Genomic DNA, 24564 nt, shown 5'->3' on the forward strand with positions numbered 1-24564 from the left:
GAGAGCCAGAACAAGGCTGTCATAGTTACATTGGAAGTGTGCGCCATCACCTCGGACTGCCGGTCAGTCAGAAGTTACGGTCACTAGCGCAGGACCGAAGATGGCGGCTGGCAAGTATCAGGCTAGGGCAGGGACACTGTGCTGAAATAGAAAACCCTGCTGAAGTGGTGCTTTACGGCCATGTTCTCACAATGCAATAGCACATTTTTGCGGCAATTTTGTGTTTGACTTTTTTATGGTATAATTGCAGAGTTACCAAAATTTTGGAAAATACCAGATTAAAAAAGTAGCGCGACTGCTTCGTGTGTCTAGGTAAGGCTACAGCTATGGGCATTTGAAAAAGATGCCAAAAAGTTTTGTTTTTTGCCTAAAAGTTGGTCTGAAAGTAAACCAGCTAATAGATGGGGCAAACCAAGACCCCAACGCATCAAGATTTGCTCAGCAGCACTGAATGAAGGGTGTGCAGGGGAAAAACGTGCCAAATTCATGAGGTCTTTGCCTGATGATGTAGTGAGCGGTAATGTGACCACCCATAGGCGAGTATACATTTCATTTTTTACATTAATAAATGGGTAAAAGAGGGATATTGTTGGGGAGAGACTTTTTCTGTGTCTTTCTCACTTTTTTTTATGGGATTAGTAATGGGGGTGTCTTATATAAGCCTCTCCATTACTAACCTTCACATGTTGTCAAGAATAGGGGAGCCCCATTTTTTTTTTTAACATGGTGAGCCGGCCAATCAGAGACATGCCAATATTTGACATAGCGGTTTAATGTTAGGCACTAGTGATGCATAGCTCCCAACCGTCCCTCGTTCTGCGGGACTGTCCCGATTTTCAGGCTTTGCCCCGCAGTCCCGCACGGGACTCTGCTTCTCCCGCAGACAGCAGGAGAAGCAGCCGACACGCCCCCTTACATGAGGCCACGCCCCTTCCCAGGCAGTCTGTTTTTCTTCCAGTGTGCGCGGTACAGCTCAGAGGGAGAGGGGACATTTTTGAGGTACGTTGTTATGACCTGGTGGTTAAGAGGCCACACTGATATGACCTGGTGGCTAAAACGCAACATGGAGCGAGCTCTGTGAAGGTGGTATCTCTACTTACCGCAGTCTCTAATCCTAACAACAACACTAGAAATAGCCGTGGGATGTTCCTGACTCTCCCTAGACACCTCTTCACAGCCTAAGAAATAACTACCCCTAAAGAAGGAAATAGAAAGCTATCTTGCCTCAGAGAAAACCCCCAAAAGGAAAGATAGCCCCCCCCCCCAAATATTGACTGTGAATGGAGAGGGAAATGACGTACATAGAAATGAAATCAGAATTCAGCAAAGGAGGCCAATACTAAACTAGATAGACAGAGAGAAAAGGATACTGTGCGGTCAGTATAAAAACTACAAAATCCACGCAGAGATTACAAAAATGAACTCCACACCGACTCACGGTGTGGAGGGGCAAATCTGCTTTCCCAGAGCTTCCAGCTAGCCTGAATAAGACATAGTGACAAGCTGGACAAAAAGAGACATATTAGCAAAGCAATAGAGTCCAAACAAATGGACAAACAAAAACAAGCAAAAACTTATCTTTTGCAGACAAGGACTGGCCATATGAAAATTCCAAGGAGAGAACAAATCCAACCAAGAACATTGACAGCAGGCATGGACTAAAGCACAGAGCAGGTTTAAATAACAAACCCAGGCAAAACGATTAGTGAAGGCAGCTGCTACAGCTACCTAAAGGAGCAGCAGTTCCACTCGAAACCACCAGAGGGAGCCCAAGGGCAGAACTCACAAAAATACCATTAGCAACCACAGGAGGGAGCTCCAGAACGGAATTCACAACAGTACGTGTCACGGAGGGGGTGTGTGCTACACATTGATGTATCAGCTGGTCATCCCTGCACCCGCAGAGACTTACACCCCATATTGGCTGCTCTGTGCGCACAGGACCTGTGATGAGGTCACAGGAGGGGCAGAGCAGAGGTCACATGATCAGGACCTCCATTTTGGGGCCATTATACAGTACTAGATGGTGGCCCGATTCTAACGCATCGGGTATTCTAGAATATGCATGTCCACGTAGTATATCGCCCAGCCACATAGTATATTGCCCAGCCACATAGTATATCGCCCAGCCACATAGTATATCGCCCAACCACATAGTATATCGCCCAGCCACATAGTATATTGCCCAGACCCACATAGTATATTGCCCAGACCCACGTAGTATACTGCCCAGTCATGTAGTATATTGGCCAGGCACGTAGTATATTGGCCAGTCACGTAGTATGTACCATATCCCTGTTAAAAAAAAGAATTAAAATAAAAAATAGTTACATACTCACCTTCCGGAGCGGATCGAAGCGGCCGGTTACCGATGCTCCTCGCGCGCTCCGGTCTGAAGAGTGCATTGCGGTTTCGCGAGACCGCACGTCATCATATCGCGAGACCGCAATGCATGGAGCGGTCACTGGGGGCTCCGGAAGGTGAGTATGTAACTATTTTTTATTTTTTTAATTATTTTTAACATTAGATCTTTTTACTATTCATGCTGCATAGGCAGCATGAATAGTAAAAAGTTGGTCACACAGGGTTAATAGCAGCGTTAATGGAGTGCGTTACACCGCGGTCAACGCTGCCATTAACCCTGTGTGAGCGTTGACTGGAGGGGAGTACGGAGCGGGCACTGACTGTGGGAAGGAAGGAGCGGCCATTTTTCAACCGGACTGTGGCCGCCGCTGATTGGTTGCGGCAGCCATGACAGGCAGCTGGCGAGACCAATCAGCGACTTGGATTCCATGACAGAGGCCGCGACCAATGAATATCTGTGACAGGCAGAAAGACAGACAGACGGACGTGACCCTTAGACAATTATATAGTAGATGGAGCATTGTGTGGCCATATTTTTTTGTTTATAATTATTCTTTATGAAACAGTGTGATCAGTAGTGCTAAATGGGTGTGGTTGGGACGTGGAGGTCAGAGGCAGGGCCTAAAATTTGCAGCGGCGCGCGTTGCATGTCGCAAACTTTGTCCCTCTTTCCCATCTTCAAAAGTTGGGAGGTATGGTGATGAGCAAATATACTCGTTACTCAAGATTTCTTGAGCACACTCGGGGGTCCTCAGAGTATTTGTTAGTGCTCAGAGATTTAGTTTTCCTCATCTCAGCTGAATGATTTACATCTGTTAGCCAGCTTGATTACATGTGGGGATTCCCTTGCAACCAGGCAACCCCCGCATCTACTTATCATTCAGCTGTGGTGATGAAAACTAAATCTCCGAGCAATAAATTATACTCGGAGGACCCCCGAGCAACGAGTATACTCGCTCATCACTAGAACGCTAGGTTCACATTGTGTTAGGGCAGTCTGTTTAGTGCATAGCGCTACGGACTGCGCTAACGCAATGTCCCAAAAGGGATTGCATTTGGCGATCCCACTAGCGCAGACACCCGATCTGCGCTAGCGAGGAATGGACCTCGGACGCTGCAAGCAGCGTCCGCGGTCCGTCCGAAACTAACGGGACATCGCTAGCGCGTGCCGAAAAAGGCATGCGCTACCGATCCGTTAGCACATTTCCGTCAATGGGTGCACTAGCGGATCCATTGCATGGCGCTAACTGCGACAATTTCACCATGTAACGGAGTCTGCTAGCGTTAACCCATTAACGCAATGTGAACCTAGCCTTAGGCGCACACACACACACAGATGCCAGCCATAGACTTCTATGGGCCCTTCTCATCAGTGACAGACTACAATGGGGCACTTGTGATATCCCAGAAAAACATGGCTAGAACACGTATGTGGATCGCGGACTAATTCTTGTGTGGACCCCCTAACAGTAGTGACAGGAGAAGGGCATGCTGACACTTGTGGTTACACAGGAGGCCGCCGCCATGCTGACTGCACACAGACCCCCGGTAATCGCAGTGTAATGAGCCCGGCGCCTCTCTTCAGTTCTCACCTTGAGCATGACAGCGGCGGGGAGGTCAGGCTGCAGGAGGAAACCAGGCCGCGACACCTTAGCAACCGCTAGACCCCTAGCAACGCTTCTAAGCGCAGCGACGGCGTCCCGGATAGGACATTTTCACATTACACGATGCTGAGGCGTCGGTAGGAAACCGTGTCACACAGCCGTGCAATGAGTTATTGCACTAGGCTTTTCTGATGTGAGGACTTGCTATAAATGACTTGGCCGGGAATAGGCGCTGTCTGTGCGCCTTGTGACTGTATGTGAGACAGGAAGTGACGTCCCTCCCGGGGTTGTCATGGTGACGGTAAACGCCGTGATTCTGGTGTAATGTGCAGGGTGAGCGCCGCCATGTCCAGCACGTCGGTCACTATCAGCCTTCCCACCAGCGGCTCCGGGGAATCGCTGCCGCCGAGGAAAGGTCCGATAAGCGCCCAGCAGGCGGCAATCCCGGAGTAAGTGTTCCTGCAGGTCACTGCTGCTCCCATGACAAACATTCCTGGCATATTGGTTACAGACTGGTTTTCTGGGGCTGCTCCATCATTTTGACTAAGTTCACACAGGGCGTTATTGCTGTGTTTTAATTTTCAGCTGCGTTTAACGGTACCAAAACCTGATTGTATGGAACACGATCTTTTTTCAACACTAAACTTTATCAGTTTGCACAAGAGACAAATCTAGCATTCAAAACTGCATAAAAAACGCAGCAAGGAAAGCCAAGGAAACCTGCTTCTGTCCTGCCAAGAGATCAGGATTTGCTGCAGAAAGATGAAAAACGCCCAGTGTAAACTCAGAGCCTCTGACTGTCCTCTACCTCTCCACTGTACGGCATTCAGCTGCCTGCTCTCTACCTGTCTCCACGTGTAGTGTGGGGTCTGTCACTCTCTACCTGTCCTCCACGTGTAGTGTGGGGTCTGTCACTCTCTACCTGTCCTCCATGTGTAGTGCGGGGTCTGTCACTCTCTACCTGTCTCCACGTGTAGTGTGGGGTCTGTCACTCTCTACCTGTCCTCCACGTGTAGTGCGGGGTCTGTCACTCTCTACCTGTCTCCACGTGTAGTGTGGGGTCTGTCACTCTCTACCTGTCCTCCACGTGTAGTGTGGGGTCTGTCACTCTCTACCTGTCTCCACGTGTAGTGTGGGGTCTGTCACTCTCTACCTGTCTCCACGTGTAGTGCGGGGTCTGTCACTCTCTACCTGTCCTCCACGTGTAGTGTGGGGTCTGTCACTCTCTACCTGTCTCCACGTGTAGTGTGGGGTCTGTCACTCTCTACCTGTCCTCCATGTGTAGTGCGGGGTCTGTCACTCTCTACCTGTCTCCACGTGTAGTGTGGGGTCTGTCACTCTCTACCTGTCCTCCACGTGTAGTGCGGGGTCTGTCACTCTCTACCTGTCTCCACGTGTAGTGTGGGGTCTGTCACTCTCTACCTGTCCTCCACGTGTAGTGTGGGGTCTGTCACTCTCTACCTGTCTCCACGTGTAGTGTGGGGTCTGTCACTCTCTACCTGTCTCCACGTGTAGTGTGGGGTCTGTCACTCTCTACCTGTCCTCCACGTGTAGTGCGGGGTCTGTCACTCTCTACCTGTCTCCACGTGTAGTGCGGGGTCTGTCACTCTCTACCTGTCCTCCACGTGTAGTGCGGGGTCTGTCACTCTCTACCTGTCCTCCACGTGTAGTGCGGGGTCTGTCACTCTCTACCTGTCTCCACGTGTAGTGTGGGGTCTGTCACTCTCTACCTGTCCTCCACGTGTAGTGCGGGGTCTGTCACTCTCTACCTGTCTCCACGTGTAGTGTGGGGTCTGTCACTCTCTACCTGTCTCCACGTGTAGTGCTGGGGTCTGTCACTCTCTACCTGTCCTCCACGTGTAGTGCGGGGTCTGTCACTCTCTACCTGTCCTCCACGTGTAGTGCGGGGTCTGTCACTCTCTACCTGTCTCCACGTGTAGTGTGGGGTCTGTCACTCTCTACCTGTCCTCCACGTGTAGTGTGGGGTCTGTCACTCTCTACCTGTCCTCCACGTGTAGTGCGGGGTCTGTCACTCTCTACCTGTCCTCCACGTGTAGTGCGGGGTCTGTCACTCTCTACCTGTCCTCCACGTGTAGTGCGGGGTCTGTCACTCTCTACCTGTCTCCACGTGTAGTGCTGGGGTCTGTCACTCTCTACCTGTCTCCACGTGTAGTGCGGGGTCTGTCACTCTCTACCTGTCTCCACGTGTAGTGCGGGGTCTGTCACTCTCTACCTGTCTCCACGTGTAGTGTGGGGTCTGTCACTCTCTACCTGTCCTCCACGTGTAGTGCGGGGTCTGTCACTCTCTACCTGTCCTCCACGTGTAGTGCGGGGTCTGTCACTCTCTACCTGTCCTCCACGTGTAGTGCGGGGTCTGTCACTCTCTACCTGTCCTCCACGTGTAGTGTGGGGTCTGTCACTCTCTACCTGTCCTCCACGTGTAGTGCGGGGTCTGTCACTCTCTACCTGTCCTCCACGTGTAGTGCGGGGTCTGTCACTCTCTACCTGTCCTCCACGTGTAGTGCGGGGTCTGTCACTCTCTACCTGTCTCCACGTGTAGTGCTGGGGTCTGTCACTCTCTACCTGTCTCCACGTGTAGTGCGGGGTCTGTCACTCTCTACCTGTCTCCACGTGTAGTGCGGGGTCTGTCACTCTCTACCTGTCTCCACGTGTAGTGTGGGGTCTGTCACTCTCTACCTGTCCTCCACGTGTAGTGCGGGGTCTGTCACTCTCTACCTGTCCTCCACGTGTAGTGTGGGGTCTGTCACTCTCTACCTGTCCTCCACGTGTAGTGCTGGGGTCTGTCACTCTCTACCTCTCCACTGTACGGCATTCAGCTGCCTGCTCTCTACCTGTCTCCACATGTAGTGCTGGGGTCTGTCACTCTCTACCTGTCCTCCACGTGTAGTGCTGGGGTCTGTCACTCTCTACCTGTCTCCACGTGTAGTGCTGGGGTCTGTCACTCTCTACCTGTCCTCCACGTGTAGTGCTGGGGTCTGTCACTCTCTACCTGTCCTCCACGTGTAGTGTGGGGTCTGTCACTCTCTACCTGTCTCCACGTGTAGTGCGGGGTCTGTCACTCTCTACCTGTCCTCCACGTGTAGTGCTGGGGTCTGTCACTCTCTACCTGTCCTCCACGTGTAGTGCGGGGTCTGTCACTCTCTACCTGTCCTCCACGTGTAGTGCTGGGGTCTGTCACTCTCTACCTGTCCTCCACGTGTAGTGTGGGGTCTGTCACTCTCTACCTGTCCTCCACGTGTAGTGCGGGGTCTGTCACTCTCTACCTGTCCTCCACGTGTAGTGCGGGGTCTGTCACTCTCTACCTGACCTCCACGTGTAGTGCTGGGGTCTGTCACTCTCTACCTGTCCTCCACGTGTAGTGCGGGGTCTGTCACTCTCTACCTGTCCTCCACGTGTAGTGCGGGGTCTGTCACTCTCTACATGTCCTCCACGTGTAGTGCGGGGTCTGTCACTCTCTACCTGTCCTCCACGTGTAGTGCGGGGTCTGTCACTCTCTACCTGTCCTCCACGTGTAGTGCTGGGGTCTGTCACTCTCTACCTGTCCTCCACGTGTAGTGTGGGGTCTGTCACGCTCTACCTGCCTCCACGTGTAGTGCTGGGGTCTGTCACTCTCTACCTGTCCTCCACGTGTAGTGTGGGGTCTGTCACTCTCTACCTGTCCTCCACGTCTAGTGCGGGGTCTGTCACTCTCTACCTGTCCTCCACGTGTAGTGCGGGGTCTGTCACTCTCTACCTGTCCTCCACGTGTAGTGCTGGGGTCTGTCACTCTCTACCTGTCCTCCACGTGTAGTGCGGGGTCTGTCACTCTCTACCTGTCCTCCACGTGTAGTGTGGGGTCTGTCACTCTCTACCTGTCCTCCATGTGTAGTGTGGGGTCTGTCACTCTCTACCTGTCTCCACGTCTAGTGCGGGGTCTGTCACTCTCTACCTGTCCTCCACGCGTAGTGCTGGGGTCTGTCACTCTCTACCTGTCCTCCACGTGTAGTGTGGGGTCTGTCACTCTCTACCTGCCTCCATGTGTAGTGCTGGGGTCTGTCACTCTCTACCTGTCCTCCACGTGTAGTGCGGGGTCTGTCACTCTCTACCTGTCCTCCACGTGTAGTGTGGGGTCTGTCACTCTCTACCTGCCTCCATGTGTAGTGCTGGAATCTGTCACTCTCTACTTGTCCTCCACGTGTAGTGTGGGGTCTGTCACTCTCTACCTGCCTCCATGTGTAGTGCTGGGGTCTGTCACTCTCTACTTGTCCTCCACGTGTAGTGTGGGGTCTGTCACTCTCTACCTGCCTCCATGTGTAGTGCTGGGATCTGTCACTCTCTACCTGTCCTCCACGTGTAGTGCTGGGATCTGTCACTCTCTACCTGTCCTCCACGTCTAGTGCGGGGTCTGTCACTCTCTACCTGTCCTCCACGTGTAGTGCTGGGGTCTGTCACTCTCTACCTGTCCTCCACGTGTAGTGCTGGGGTCTGTCACTCTCTACCTGTCCTCCACGTGTAGTGTGGGGTCTGTCACTCTCTACCTGTCCTCCACGGCTAGTGCGGGGTCTGTCACTCTCTACCTGTCCTCCACGTGTAGTGCTGGGGTCTGTCACTCTCTACCTGTCCTCCACGTGTAGTGTGGGGTCTGTCACTCTCTACCTGCCTCCATGTGTAGTGCTGGGATCTGTCACTCTCTACTTGTCCTCCACGTGTAGTGTGGGGTCTGTCACTCTCTACCTGTCCTCCACGTGTAGTGCTGGGATCTGTCACTCTCTACCTGTCCTCCACGTGTAGTGTGGGGTCTGTCACTCTCTACTTGTCCTCCACGTGTAGTGTGGGGTCTGTCACTCTCTACCTGTCCTCCACGTGTAGTGCTGGGATCTGTCACTCTCTACTTGTCCTCCACGTGTAGTGTGGGGTCTGTCACTCTCTACCTGTCTTCCTGGACAACAAGCTGCCATCAAAGTTCTGCGACTAGGAAGGTTCCTCCCTGTTCTGTGCAACGGACCTTTAGGGTATGTGCACACGTTGCGGATTTTGCTGCGGATCCGCCGCTGCGTATTCGCAGCAGTTTTCCCTGAGTTGTACAGTACCATGTAAACCTATGGAAAACCAAATCCGCTGTGCCCATGCTGCGGAAAAAACGCGCGGAAGCGCAGCGTTGTTTTTTCCGCAGCCCGCAGGATGTCAATTCTTTGTGAGGATTCCGCAGCGGTTTACATTTGCTCCTCAATAGGAATCCGCAGGTGTAAAACCGCAGGGGAAATCCGCACAAAAAACAGCGGTAAATCTGCAGGAAATCTGCAGTGCAGTTTACCTGCGGATTTTGCAAAAACAGTGCGGAAGAATACGCACACCAATTCGCAACGTGGGCACATAGCCTTATGGATGACTCAGTATAAGGGTACAGGAAAGAAATATATCTTGGTACCGTGTTAGCCAGTAGATAGACAAATATTTAGAATTGAGAGTCCTCAGTGGTTGATACCTTTTAATGGCTAACTGAAAAGATGGTAACAAAGTGCAAGCTTTCGAGACTACACAGGTCTCTTCATCAGGCAAAGACTAAAACAAATTCTGAAGAATCACATTAGTCTTTGCCTGATGAAGAGACCTGTGTAGTTTCGAAAGCTTGAACTTTGTTACCATCTTTTCAGTTAGCCATTAAAAGGTATCAACCACTGAGGACTCTCAATTCTAAATATTTGTCAGTATACGGGCTCATTCAGACTTCCGATTTTTGGCGTAGGCGTGCTAGTCATGATTTTCATGGGTAACACTCGTACCTGTGATAGTATACGGGGCCATTCACATGTGCTCAGAAAATTGTGGAGACATGTCCAACTTTGACGCGAGCATTGGCTCAAAATGGCCAGTGAAAGTCTGACTGTATTTGCGTGTCATCTGAGTGCGGTGTGATTTTCACTGACTGTCAGAATGGAGAAGGTGGAAACTTTTTATTTTTTATTTTTAACTTTTATTTTTCCACTCTCGAGGAAAATCGTATGGCTCACGTACCAATCTCTGATCAGAATGATCAGTGCTTTTTTTTCTCATACGTGGAAAATTGGACATCTGAATGGGCCCTAAAACTGCCTGAGTTGACCTTATTACTGCATAGACCTTCTTGATACTATATCCTGTGTGTGACCTTGCACATGGTTTGTAGTTGGCCTCAGAAGCATTTGCTATCAAACTCCCTCCTAATGCTCTATGTGCATTGACATTTTCCTTTATTTGCTTTTTGCAGGATTGATATTGGTGTTGCTGTGATCCAAATTCAAAGAGCATGGAGGTGTCACCGCAACAAGCAGATCTTTACACTCCTCAGACACGCTGCTCAGGCTGCTGTATGTATCAATACATTTTTCTTTTTTCTTTATACTTTTCTCTTTCTTACTTTATAATAATAATAATAATAATTTTATTTATATAGCGCCAACATATTCCGCAGCGCTTTACAAATTATAGAGGGGACTTGTACAGACAATAAACATTACAGCATAACAGAAATACAGTTCAAAACAGATACCAGGAGGAGTGAGGGCCCTGCTCGCAAGCTTACAAACTATGGGGAAAAGGGGAGACACGAGAGGTGGATGGTAACAATTGCTTTAGTTATTCGGACCAGCTATAGTGTAAGGCTCAGGTGTTCATGTAAAGCTGCATGAACCAGTTACCTGCCTAAGTATGTAGCAGTACAGACACAGAGGGCTAATACTGCATAAAGTGTATGAGAACATGATGCGAGGAACCTTTTTTTTTTTTTTTATTATAAATAGGCCACACAGGGATCGTTAGGTTAATGCATTGAGGCGGTAGGCCAGTCTGAACAAATGAGTTTTTAGGGCACGCTTAAAACTGTGGGGATTGGGGATTAATCGTATTAACCTAGGTAGTGCATTCCACAGAATCGGCGCAGCACGTGTAAAGTCTTGGAGACGGGAGTGGGAGGTTCTGATTATTGAGGATGCTAACCTGAGGTCATTAGCGGAGCGGAGGGCACGGGTAGGGTGGTAGACTGATACCAGGGAGGAGATGTAGGGTGGTGCTGAGCCATGGAGTGCTTTGTGGATGAGGGTAGTAGTTTTGTACTGGATTCTGGAGTGGATGGGTAGCCAGTGTAATGACTGGCACAAGGTAGAGGCATCGGTGTAACGGTTGGTGAGGAATATGATCCTGGCTGCAGCATTCAGGACAGATTGGAGCGGTGAGAGTTTTGCAAGAGGGAGACCGATTAGTAGAGAGTTACAATAGTCCAGACGAGAATGAATAAGTGAAACAGAGTTTTTGCAGAGTCGAAATTAAGAAAAGGGCGAATTCTAGAAATGTTTTTGAGATGCAGGTAAGAAGAGCGAGCCAGTGATCGGATGTAGGGGGTGAATGAAAGGTCAGAATCAAGGATGATCCCAAGGCAGCGGGCATGTTGCTTTGGAGTAATGGTGGAACCGCACACGGAGATGGCAATGTCAGGCAAAGGTAGGTTAGTAGAGGGAGAGAACACGAGGAGTTCAGTTTTTGACAGGTTTAGTTTCAGATAGAGGGAGGACATGATGTTAGAGACAGCGGTAAGACAATCACTGGTGTTTTCTAAAAAGGTCGGTGTGATATCGGGAGCAGAAGTGTATAATTGGGTGTCGTCAGCATAGAGATGGTACTGGAAACCAAATCTACTGATTGTTTGTCCAATAGGGGCAGTATACAACGAGAAGAGTAGGGGGCCTAGGACTGATCCTTGAGGAACCCCAACAGTAAGGGGAAGGTGAGAGGAGGAGGAACCAGCAAAACATACAGTGAAGGATCGGTCAGAGAGATAGGAGGAGAACCAGGAGAGAACGGTGTCCTTGAGGCCGATGGAGCGGAGCATAGTGAGGAGGAGCTGATGATCCACAGTGTCAAATGCTGCAGAGAGATCCAAGAGAATTAGCATTGAGTAGTGACCATTAGATTTAGCTGTTAGTAGGTCATTAGAGACTTTAATGAGGGCAGTTTCAGTAGAGTGTAAAGAGCGGAAGCCAGATTGAAGAGGGTCGAGAAGAGAGTTATCTGAGAGATAGCGGGTAAGACGGGAGTGGACCAGGCGTTCGAGGAGTTTAGAGATGAAGGGAAGATTAGAGACAGGTCTATAATTAGCGGCACAGTTTTGATCGAGGGATGGTTTTTTAAGTAATGGATGTATGATGGCATGCTTAAATGAGGAGGGAAAAATACCGGAAGTGAGGGAAAGGTTGAATATTTTTGTTAGGTGAGAGGTGATAGCCGGGGAAAGGGACTGGAGGAGATGTGACGGAATGGGGTCACTGGTGCAAGTGGTCGGGCGCGAAGATGCAAGGAGCCTGCTTACTTCTTCTTCTGTAACTGCTTCAAAGTCAGAGAGTGAACTAGATGCAGTGGGGGAGGGAGGACAGTGCATGGTATGAAGAGATTGGGAGATGATTTCCTGTCGAATGTGGTCAATTTTTTCTTTGAAGTAATTGGCCAGATCGTCAGCACGGAGATCCGTGGTTGGGGCCTGCTCTCTTGGGGTGAGTAGGGACTGGAACGTGTCAAAGAGACGTTTAGGGTTATTGGACAGGGAGGTGATGAGGGTGTTGAAGTAGGTTTGTTTGGAGAGGTGAAGGGCAGAATTGTATGTCTTTAGCATGAACTTATAATGGATGAAATCTTCGGGTAGATTAGATTTTCTCCACAGACGTTCTGCGCACCTGGAGCACCGCTGCAGGAAACGTGTTTGCAGCGTGTGCCACGGTTGTTGCCGTCTGTGCCGAGTTGTTTTATGTATAGGAGGAGCAGCTTCATCCAGAGCACTTTGCAGGGTTTCATTGTAATGCTTCAATGCAGAATCAGGACATGAGATGGAGGAAATAGGGGCCAATGAGGACTGCAAGTTCGTCATAAGTTTCTGGGTGTTAATGGCCTGTATGTTTCTATAGGTGTGGAAAGTGGGGGTGACCTGAGCGGGATGGCAGTACTTGATAGAGAATGAAAGAAGGTTGTGGTCAGAGAGCGGGAGAGGGGAGTTTGTGAAGTCATCCACTGAGCAAAGTCGGGAGAAGACCAAGTCAAGGGAGTTTCCATCTTCATGTGTTGGAGAGTTAGTATGCTGCGAGAGGCCAAAAGAGGAGGATAGAGATAAAAGGTGAGAAGCAGATGGGGAGAGGGGAGAGGCAATGGGGATGTTGAAATCACCCATGATAAGGGTGGGGGTGTCACAGGAGAGAAAGTGTGGAAGCCAGGTGGCAAAGTGATCCAGGAACTGATGAGAGGGGCCGGGAGGACGATACACCACCGCCACTCGCATGGAGAAGGGGACGTAGAGTCTGACCACATGGACCTCAAAGGAAGGGAAGACAAGTGAGGGTACTTGGGGGATAACTTGGAAAGTACATTTGGGTGAAAGGAGCAGACCAACGCCTCCACCTGCTCTGTTGTCTGATCTTGGGGTATGAGAAAAGTGTAGTCCACCATATGAAAGAGCAGCAGCAGCGGTGGTATCTGACTGCTGGATCCAGGTTTCAGTAAGAGCCAGGAGATTAAGAGAATTAGAAAGGAAGAAGTCATGAATGAAGGAGAGTTTATTACACACAGAGCGAGAATTCCAAAGGGCACAATTGAAAGAGACAGCAGGCATGCAGGGAATATTAATAAGGTTAGAGGGGTTTCTGGGTGTAGCAATTGGGAGGTTTGACTGGCTATAACATGGGGGGCCGGGGTTTGGAGATATGTCTCCAGCGACTAGGAGAAGGAGGATCGAAAGAGTGAGCAGATGGTTAAGTGATTTGTGAGAGCGTCTCTTGTGTTGGATGTTGGGACTGAATGGATCTGTGCTGTTAAGCAATGTGAATAGAGCATGAGTGCTATACATAGGAGAGGCAAGGACAGAGGGGCCGATATGGATGGAGTGTAGAGAATTAATGCGAGGGCGGTGAATGTGAGTGAATGCAGCAGCCAGGATATAAATTATACAAATAAATATGGTGAGTATTTGTGCTGTTTCAAGTGAATATGGATTAGATTTAGATTGTCTTACCTGTCTCCTGCCCTGTCTAACTGCCATGTTATAACTGCCGAGTACTTAGAAAAAAAAGTACTTTGAATAAAAAATACACGAATAACAGTGCACGAATGCACCCCTGCACCCACTTTAATAATAAATTAACAATAACCATATAATAAATTCATTACAAGTCCTAAAACACATTGCAATCCTGTTATCTTCCACAATATGTAATATAACTTCCCTTAGGCCAGTCTCACACGTCCAGATAATTCCGGTACCGGAATTATCCGTGTCCGTGTGCTCACGTTGCACATCAGTGTGGCACACGTGCGGCAGCCGTGTGCCAACTGGGTACCACACGGACCGTGCAGGAGACAGCGCTACAAGTAAGCGCTGTCCCCTGCTTTGGGTGCTGAAGCTCCATTCATTTCTTCTCTCCAGCAGCATCGCTGGAAAGAAGATATGAAAAATCATTTTTTTTTTTTTGGTGTTTAAAATAAAGATCCCTGTCCTCAACCCCCTCCCACCCCCTGTGCGCCCGCCCGCTGTTAATAAAATACTCACCTAGCTCCCTCGCTGCTTCCTCTCCGCGCCGCAGCTTCTCCTGTATGAGTGGTCACGTGGTACCGCCCATTACAGTGATGAATATGCGTCTCCACCTCCCATAGGGCGGCACCACGTGACCGCTCATACAAGAGAAGCTGCGGTGCAGAGAGGAAGCAGCGAGGGAGCTAGGTGAGTATTTTATTAACAGCGGGCGGGCGCACAGGGGGTGGGAGGGGGTTGGAGACAGGGATCTTTATTTTAAACACCAAAAACAAAACAAAAAAAAAAATATTTTTCATATCTTCTCTCCAGCGACGCTGCTGGAGAGAAGAAATGAATGGAGCTTCAGCACCACGCTGAGGGGGACAGCGCTTACTGTAGCACTGTCTCCTGCACGGCACACGGACAACATCCGTGTGCGGTACGTGTTTTACACGGACCCATTGACTTTAATGGGTCCGTGTGATCCGTGCGCTCCCACGAACACTGACATGTCTCCGTGTTTTGCACACGGTCCGTGAAAACACGCTGACATGTGCAGAGACACATTGAATTTAATGTGTCTACGTGAGTCAGTGTCTCCGGTACGTGAGGAAACTGTCACCTCACGTACCGGAGCCACTGACGTGTGAAACCGGCCTTAGGAGGTTTATGGTACTTTGACGTTACTTGTCTGGAAGAATGCACATGTACCACAATAATAATCTTTATTTCTATGGCTCCAACATATTCTATATGGAACATGTACAAGTTAAATCAGAAATTACAAATTAAGTCTGGTAACAGCGCTGTAGGCATAGGCGAATATATGGAAACTGTGCGATTCATCAGAGTTTTTGCTAGAAAACTGGTGTAAAACACTTTGAAAAGTTGCACACTTTTTGCACAGTTTTGCTAAATACGTGCAACTTTGGGCATTTTTTGACACCAGTTTGAAGCAGCTTCATGAAGATTGGCGAAGCTGGGGAGGAACCGGGATGGGACAGGGCATGGGTACACCCTCCTGTTAACTTAGTTATACAATTATAAGAAAAAGTTTGGGCACCCCTATTAATCTTAAGCTTAATGTTTTATAAAAATTTTTTTTTTTTTTTTGGCAACAGCTATTTCAGTTTCATATATCTAATAACTGTTGGACACAGTAATGTTTCTGCCTTGAATTGAGGTTTATTGTACTAACAGAAAATGTGCAATCTGCTTTCAAACAAAATTTGACAGGTGCATAAGTATGGGCACCCTTATCATTTTCTTGTTTTAAATACTCCTACCTACTTTTTACTGACTTACTAAAGCACTTTTTTGGTTTTCTAACCTCATTGAGCTTTGAACTTCATAGCCAGGTGTATGCAATCATGAGAAAAGCTACTTAAAGTGGCCACTTGCAAGTTGTTCTCCTGTTTGAATCTCCTCTGAAGAGTGGCATCATGGGCTCCTCAAAACAACTGTCTAGTGATCTGAAAACAAAGATTATTCAACATAGTTGTTCAGGGGAAGGATACAAAAAGCTGTCTCAGAGATTTAACCTGTCCATTTCCACTGTGAGGAACATAGTAAGGAAATGGAAGAACACAGGTACAGTTCTTGTTAAGGCCAGAAGTGGCAGGCCAAGAAAAACATCAGAAAGGCAGAGAAGAAGAATGGTGAGATCAGTCAAGGACAATCCTCAGACCACCTCCAGAGAGCTGCAGCATCAACTTGCTGCAGATGGTGTCACTGTGCATCAGTCAACTATACAACGCACTTTGCACAAGGAGAAGCTGTATGGGAGAGTGATGCGAAAGAAGCCGTTTCTGCAAGCACGCCACAAGCAGAGTCGGCTGAGGTATGCAAAAGCACATTTGGAGAACTCAATTTCTTTTTGGAAGAAGGTCCTGTGGACTGATGAAACCAAGATTGAGTTGTTTGGTCATACAAAAAGGTGTTATGCATGGTGGCCAAAAAACACAGCATTCCAAGAAAAACACTTGCTACCCACAGTAAAATTTGGTGGAGGTTCCATCATACTTTGGGGCTGTGTGGCCAATGCCGGCACCGGGAATCTTGTTAAAGTTGAGGGACGCATGGATTCCTCTCAGTATCATCAGATTCTTGACAATAGTGTTCATGAATCAGTGACAAAGTTGAAGTTACGCAGGGGATGGATCTTTCAGCAAGACAATGATCCAAAACACCGCTCCAAATCTACTCAGGCATTCATGCAGAGGAACAATTACACTGTTCTGGAATGGCCATCCCAGTCCCCAGACCTGAATATCATTGAACAACTGTGGGATCATTTGAAGAGGGCTGTCCATGCTCGGCGACCATCAAACGTAACTGAACTGGAATTGTTTTGTAAAGAGGAATTGTCAAAAATACCTTCATCCAGGATCCAGGAACTCATTAAAAGCTACAGGAAGCCCAAACTTTTTCATATAACTGTATGTCCTGAATGTTGATGTTTTATATGTCAGAAATGTGACTCCAGTCCCTTATTAGAGTAAAACTTCTGAGGCATATGCTACAGATGTGTCGAATTCATAAAGTGGTGTGCTTATTTTAATAACTTTGGCGCATCACACTCCATTAAGTCCTTCATTGTGACTGGTGTGTGTAATGCCAGTCTTAATGAATGGAATCCATCAATAAAGGGCTAGAAGGAAATAAAAAGCTCAATAGGGTCTTATCTTGGTATAAGGAGATAAATTCTATTCAAATTTACTCACCAGATTGACACAGGCTCATAAAGACGTAAGGTGCTGCAGTTACAGCGGTCTCCTCATGACCAACCTAAGATAAAAAAATGGGATATAGTGGTAGATTCTTCTCTGCGCCGCTTATAAAATTAGAAGTCCAATTAAGTAATCCAATGAAAAAGTGGCTTTATTCAACGCGTTTCGGAGCACCACAGCTCCTTCATCAGGATACCACATAGAATGTACCGTAACAGTGGTATCCTGATGTGTAATCCTGATGAAGGAGCCGTGGTGCTCCGAAACGCGTTGAATAAAGCCACTTTTTCATTGGATTACTTAATTGGACTTCTAATTTTATAATTCTGCATCACTCATTGGCGTTCAGGTTGTGCGCGCTGGCTCTGCTCTCTCCGGCCGCAGACTCGGAAATTTTCGGTCTTCTTAGTCAGCTGATGTACACGTGGGCAGCTGACGCTGCTACGTGTGTCATCGGCGACCTGACTGAGGATGATGAGTCACTTAGCAGCGGCGGGGGAACGAGTCGGCGCGCCGGGTCACCATGACGTCCATGAGGCGCAGCAATTTCTTAGACGCCACTTTGATTGGATGCAGGGCAGTATAAGAGACCGGACTTCCCTCTACCCCGACACGCCCCCTGAAGAAGTGTGGACGAAATGCGCGTCGGGGTTAGAGGGACCAGAACTCTTCACTTAACTATGTAAGTTTAGCGCTGTTTTATTGGCATTACCGATGTTTTGGCTCTACCAGGATGTGGACATGCAGCAAGCCCTTATATGTGTCCTTTTTTCGACACATTAGTTGGTGATATTTAAGCTGCAAATAGTCTGGATCCTGTCATTAATTGGGTATTAGATTTTCTACACCTCCCAGGCTGATTGGCAGCCTGCATAGAAAAGTTTGACATGTGGTATTTATATAGCCTATTTTGAAAATATATTTATAACGCTTGGATCATATGCTATATGTGAATGGTTACCCTATGGTCCCTCATTATCTGAGATAGTTTTGTTTTTTTTGTATTATTTTTTTGTTTAAAATTTTAATATATTTGGAATTAATAAAATAAGTATTTTTATATATGATGAGTACGCTGTGCTTTTTCGGTCTCATTGCAATTTATTGCTGTTGATGACACTGATCGATTCTAATTTTATAAGCGGCGCAGAGAAGAATCTACCTCTATATCCCATTTTTTTTTTTTTTTTTTTTCTTATGAATGGAATCCATAGTACACAAAGTAGCCCACAACGTCGCATGTGAAGGGGCTGTAGAAGTTTGTCCAAGTGACGGGCTTGATGTCGAGTTGACTTTTCACATTTGATAAATATCAACAACTTTTTGCATGAACTGTTTTGTAGGAAACCTGCGCAACATATGAAATTCTCAAGAAAGTCAGTCCCCTGGAAGCTGAATTACTCAAAGATCCTGGGATGCAGTGTATAGTAAGATTCAGGTAGTACCCAAAAATTGTTATAGCAAATGGTAGCACAGAACACTAACCCTATAAACAATGTATTGTCTTGTGCTAGTAAATGTGCAATGTCAGAAATAGTAGTGATCCTCAAGTCTGCCCTTTTTTATTTTTTTTATTTTGTGGCCACGTAATTTCCTTGATATCATCCGGGACCCCACGTTTCAGTGGATCACTTTGTATAAGGGTATGTGCACACGTCCGGATTTTTTCCTGACAAAATCCTGAGAATTCTGCCAGAAATCCGCGTTTTTTTTTTTTTTGCGCGGAATTTGCGCGTTTTTTGCGCGGATCTTTTGCGGAATTTTTGCGGATTTTTTTTTTTTCCGGAATGTTCTTTTTGATGGGAAATCCGCAAAAAGATAGAGCATGTCCAGATTTTTTGCGGTATGCGTTTTTTTTGCGTAAAAAAACGCTTACATCTGCACAAAAAATGCGGAATGCATTCTAAATGATAGGATGCATAATTTTAGCGTTTTTTATGCGGATTTATAACGTTTTTATAGTGAAATTCCGCAAAAAAACCGCTAAAAATCCGGACGTGTGCACATACCCTTAGGCCTTGCTCCCACTTGCATATAAATTCGCCGAGTGTAATGTGAGAAAAATTTGCATTGCACTGATATTATTCATTGAGTCAGTGCTCATCTGCAAGTTTTTGTTCAGCTGTAATTGGGCGCTGGAAAAAAAAAAAAAGCATGCCGAGTATGGCTGAGTATATCATATTAGACTCGCCAATGCAAGTCAGTGAGTGCAATAAAAAAAAAAAAAATAGATGGCACACTGACCATGTGTATGCCGTGTTTTTTTTTTTTTCTCACACACATCTCAAAGGAACCAGGAAATTTAATCAGCCAAGTACAGTAAATTCACAGCCAGAACCCTTAGATTAGATAAATATCTAGAACAGATATCTTGTAGATATATAATTTCATAAGCCCCCTACATATAATAAACTTGCACCCTTTATTGCCTTTCATGTGACATTAAAGGGTGTTTAGCTTCGTTTAACCTAATGAAAAATAAAACGACTTGGGGTTTCTCCCATTTCTGATAACCAGCAAAGGTAAAGCTGACAGCTGCAGGCTGGTATGGTCAGGCTGCCAGGTGGCCATGGTTATTGGGCCCTTCCCAGCCTAAGGGTATGTGCACACATTGCAGATTTGACTACGGAGTTTTCTGTGCAGATTCCTCCTCTCTTGGCAGAAAACACAGGTGTGGATTTGATGTGTTTTTCATGTTTTTTTTTTTTTTTTTCATGCAGATTTGTATGCGTTTTTGAAAGCTAAATAAAGATCTATTATTGAACAAAAAAGAATTGTGATGTAATTTCTAGTCCAACCTCTTCAATTACATACTCCACTGAAGAATAATGTTTACACACACAGATAGATCTATAGATGGATAATACCAAGCCCGATGTTTAGTAATATACATAATGGTACATAAAGAGTTAAATAAAGACACACACACACACAAATACAGTGGGGCAAAAAAGTATTTAGTCAGTCAGCAATAGTGCAAGTTCCACCACTTAAAAAGATGAGAGGCGTCTGTAATTTACATCATAGGTAGACCTCAACTATGGGAGACAAACTGAGAAAAAAAAATCCAGAAAATCACATTGTCTGTTTTTTTAACATTTTATTTGCATATTATGGTGGAAAACAAGTATTTGGTCAGAAACAAACAATCAAGATTTCTGGCTCTCACAGACCTGTAACTTCTTCTTTAAGAGTCTCCTCTTTCCTCCACTCATTACCTGTAGTAATGGCACCTGTTTAAACTTGTTATCAGTATAAAAAGACACCTGTGCACACCCTCAAACAGTCTGACTCCAAACTCCACTATGGTGAAGACCAAAGAGCTGTCAAAGGACACCAGAAACAAAATTGTAGCCCTGCACCAGGCTGGGAAGACTGAATCTGCAATAGCCAACCAGCTTGGAGTGAAGAAATCAACAGTGGGAGCAATAATTAGAAAATGGAAGACATACAAGACCACTGATAATCTCCCTCGATCTGGGGCTCCACGCAAAATCCCACCCCGTGGGGTCAGAATGATCACAAGAACGGTGAGCAAAAATCCCAGAACCACGCGGGGGGACCTAGTGAATGAACTGCAGAGAGTTGGGACCAATGTAACAAGGCCTACCATAAGTAACACACTACGCCACCATGAACTCAGATCCTGCAGTGCCAGACGTGTCCCACTGCTTAAGCCAGTACATGTCCGGGCCCGTCTGAAGTTTGCTAGAGAGCATTTGGATAATCCAGAGGAGTTTTGGGAGAATGTCCTATGGTCTGATGAAACCAAACTGGAACTGTTTGGTAGAAACACAATTTGTCGTGTTTGGAGGAAAAAGAATACTGAGTTGCATCCATCAAACACCATACCTACTGTAAAGCATGGTGGTGGAAACATCATGCTTTGGGGCTGTTTCTCTGCAAAGGGGCCAGGACGACTGATCCGGGTACATGAAAGAATGAATGGGGCCATGTATCGTGAGATTTTGAGTGCAAACCTCCTTCCATCAGCAAGGGCATTGAAGAGGAAACGTGGCTGGGTCTTTCAACATGACAATGATCCAAAGCACACCGCCAGGGCAACGAAGGAGTGGCTTCGTAAGAAGCATTTCAAGGTCCTGGAGTGGCCTAGCCAGTCTCCAGATCTCAACCCTATAGAAAACCTTTGGAGGGAGTTGAAAGTCCGTGTTGCCAAGCAAAAAGCCAAAAACATCACTGCTCTAGAGGAGATCTGCATGGAGGAATGGGCCAACATACCAACAACAGTGTGTGGCAACCTTGTGAAGACTTACAGAAAACGTTTGACCTCTGTCATTGCCAACAAAGGATATATTACAAAGTATTGAGATGAAATTTTGTTTCTAACCAAATACTTATTTTCCACCATAATATGCAAATAAAATGTTAAAAAAACAGACAATGTGATTTTCTGGATTTTTTTTTCTCAGTTTGTCTCCCATAGTTGAGGTCTACCTATGATGTAAATTACAGACGCCTCTCATCTTTTTAAGTGGTGGAACTTGCACTATTGCTGACTGACTAAATACTTTTTTGCCCCACTGTACATACACACACACACACACACTCTGCATTATTAACCCCTTAGTGACCGAGCCAAATTTTTGAAATCTGACCAGTGTCACTTTATGTGGTAATAACTCTGCAACGCTTCAACAAATCCCAGTGATTTTGAGATTGTTTTTTCGTGACACATTATACTTTATGATAATGGTAAATTTAGTTCAACATTTTTTGTGTTTATTTATAAAAAATATAAAAAATTTGAGAAAAATGTTAAAAAATTAGCAATTTTCTAAATTTGAATGATTATCCCTTTAATCCAGATAGTCATACAACAGCAAACCATTAATAAATAACATTTCCCACATGTCTGCTTTACATCAGCACCATTTGTAAAATGTTATTTTATTTTGTTAGCATTTTAGGAGGTTTAAAAATGTAGCAGCAATTTTTCATTTTTTCAAAGAAATTTACCACATTTATTTTTTTAGGGACTTATCCATGTTTAAAGTGACTTTAGGGGTCCCATATATTGGGAAACCCCCAAACGTGATACCATTTTAAAAACAGCACCCCTAAACATATTGAAAACTGCTGTCAGGTAGTTTATTAACCCTTCAGGTGCTTTACAGGAATTAATGCAAAATGGCATGACAGAAATGAAAATGTGTATTTTTACCACCTAAATGTCGCTAACTTCTAAACAGATTACTGCAGCCGTCAGACTCTAAGGCCGCTATTTGGTCATGAATTGCCATCGCAAACATCAGGACAACAAAATCATGATCTGAGGGCACCAATTGGGATAAAGAAGAAGCCCCCACACTCTGTTAACCATTTATAATGATGTAGTCACTATTGACAGCAGCATCTAAGGGGTTAAACAGATTTAGAAGGCGCAAATACTGATCGTGGCTGATACAGCAAGTTGTCAGCTATAGTGTACAACCAACAGATGCTGGATTGTCACCTGTATGGGGATACTATTCTCTTATATCTAAGGTCAGTTAAAAGACGTATTGGCGGTCATTAAGGGGTTAAAGGCAATATCTGTTTCATTTAAAAAGAAGAAAAAAAATTGAAGAAAAAAATGTTGTGGGCTCCTGCGCAATTTTCTGCACCAGAGAGGGAAAGCCGGCGGTCGATGTTTATAGCCTGGGAAGTGGTTAATGCCCATGGATCTTCCCATGCTATGAATATCAGCCCGCAGCTGTATATTTAGCCTTTACTGGCTATTAAAATGACCTGGGTCACCCCTATAATTTATAGCCAGAAAGGCTATGCAGACGCTGAGGGATGTTATTCATAGCCTAGAGAGGGGCCATGGATATTGTGCCCCCCCCCGGCTACAAATACCAGCTCCTAGCCGCCCCAGAAATGGCGCAATTCCGGCACTTAGCCTCTCTCTTCCCAATGCCCTGTGGCGGTGGGATATAAAGACACAGCCAGAAAAAAGTATTTAAATATTCTTGATTTCCCCATACATACAACCATGCCTAATTCCCCGAAGCCATCGATCTCCTGCAAAAAATAAAAATTAATAAACCAACCATATACTCCCTGGTCCGACGCAGTCCAATTAATAACTAGTGTCCCATGACTATCTCCCCTATAGAACAGTGACATCGGGTGATGTTACTGCTCTATAGGCCTCCAGTGACACACTGACAGGAGACAATGGCTCCTGCAGTGCATCACTGAAGAGGTTACCTTAGTTCAATCTCCCGCTTTACGGCAATGCTGTGTGGGAATTTTCTCACACAGCGTTGCCGGCGAGAGAATGAACTTAAGTGACCTCTCTCCCAACAGCGGCGGAGGGATATACATCGCAGAGGATTACCCCCGCTGTCAGTTCATCACGGGGCCCCTGTAGAGTGCTGACATCACCCAATGTCACAATTCTACACGGGAGATCGTCGTGGGACACTCGTTATTAACTGGACTACGACGGAAAGGTAAGTATAGGTTGGTTTATTATGTTATTTTTATTAAAGGAAAATCGAGGGCTTCGGGGACTAGGTGTTTGGTAAGTATGTACTCTGTTATGTGTTGTATGTTATGTTTATGTACTGTATGTTATATGTTGTATTGTGTTGTTTGTTTTTTACTACTGAAGACAGCCATTGTCTGATGGGACTACTTTCCTATCATCGGCAATGCTGTCATTGTGAGCATTCATTGCCGGATGTGAGCAGTAGTCCTATCAGACAATGGCTGCTTACTTATGAGCAGGACCCGCAGTGACTACCGCTACAGCCTATGGGAGCGTCTGTGAACAAGTTTCCGTAGCCTTTGGATTTCAGATTCGGGGATCGTTATGGGAACCACATGGACTATGTCAGACGTGCATGGAAACTCTTTGTTTTCTAATAAATTGGTGAACAAGGAACAGTGTCTTGTCTGTATTTCTCTCTTTTTATGTTTTTCAGACTTCAATTTGCTTACTATGTCGAATTTGGTGGACCTGCATGGGGTTTTTTTTAATGCAAATTGGGTAACCAGGAAACGTGTGAAGGTGTTTTTTTTTTTTTGATTGCTGTGTTAGTAATGGGTGTGATAGATGCCTCTCCATTACCTAAAACAAAATTAATATTAATTTCATCATTAGTGTTTAGAGTCTGACGGACCCCAGTGCAAACCTTGGATCTAGCCCCCAACACAACACGTTCCCAGCCCGAAATACTCAGGCAGCTAATGTACTAAAAAACCCATCTCTTATGCTGCCCAGCGCAAGTGCACACAGGTCCAGTGCTGGATCCGAGAGCCTGGCACTGGTGAGACATCTCCAGCCCTTCCCTACCCAGCGCTGCTACTCTGCTGTACATGCGGCACTGCAGAT

The 24564-nt window shown here is 46.4% G+C and overlaps 2 protein-coding genes across 2 annotated transcripts in view; one reads left to right on the top strand and one right to left on the bottom strand.

Annotated features, from left to right (window-relative positions):
- Positions 1 to 4232, bottom strand: part of APOO (apolipoprotein O) — a 103214-nt gene extending 98982 nt beyond the window's left edge. Inside the window, exon 1 of the mRNA XM_069761461.1 lies at positions 3957 to 4232. Within this exon, the coding sequence (XP_069617562.1) occupies positions 3957 to 3965 (9 nt within the window). The 5' untranslated portion in view covers positions 3966 to 4232. The remainder of the gene's footprint in view (positions 1 to 3956) is intronic.
- A 75-nt stretch (positions 4233 to 4307) lies between these two features.
- The window catches only part of C3HXorf58 (chromosome 3 CXorf58 homolog), a 41661-nt gene continuing 21404 nt past the window's right edge, over positions 4308 to 24564 (top strand). The window contains exons 1-3 of the mRNA XM_069760062.1: positions 4308 to 4417; positions 10216 to 10315; positions 18566 to 18660. Of these exons, the coding sequence (XP_069616163.1) occupies positions 4314 to 4417; positions 10216 to 10315; positions 18566 to 18660 (299 nt within the window). The 5' untranslated portion in view covers positions 4308 to 4313. The remainder of the gene's footprint in view (positions 4418 to 10215; positions 10316 to 18565; positions 18661 to 24564) is intronic.

The sequence above is a fragment of the Ranitomeya imitator genome, chromosome 3, assembly GCF_032444005.1.
Source record: "Ranitomeya imitator isolate aRanImi1 chromosome 3, aRanImi1.pri, whole genome shotgun sequence".
In the NCBI taxonomy this organism is placed as follows: Eukaryota; Metazoa; Chordata; class Amphibia; order Anura; family Dendrobatidae; genus Ranitomeya; species Ranitomeya imitator.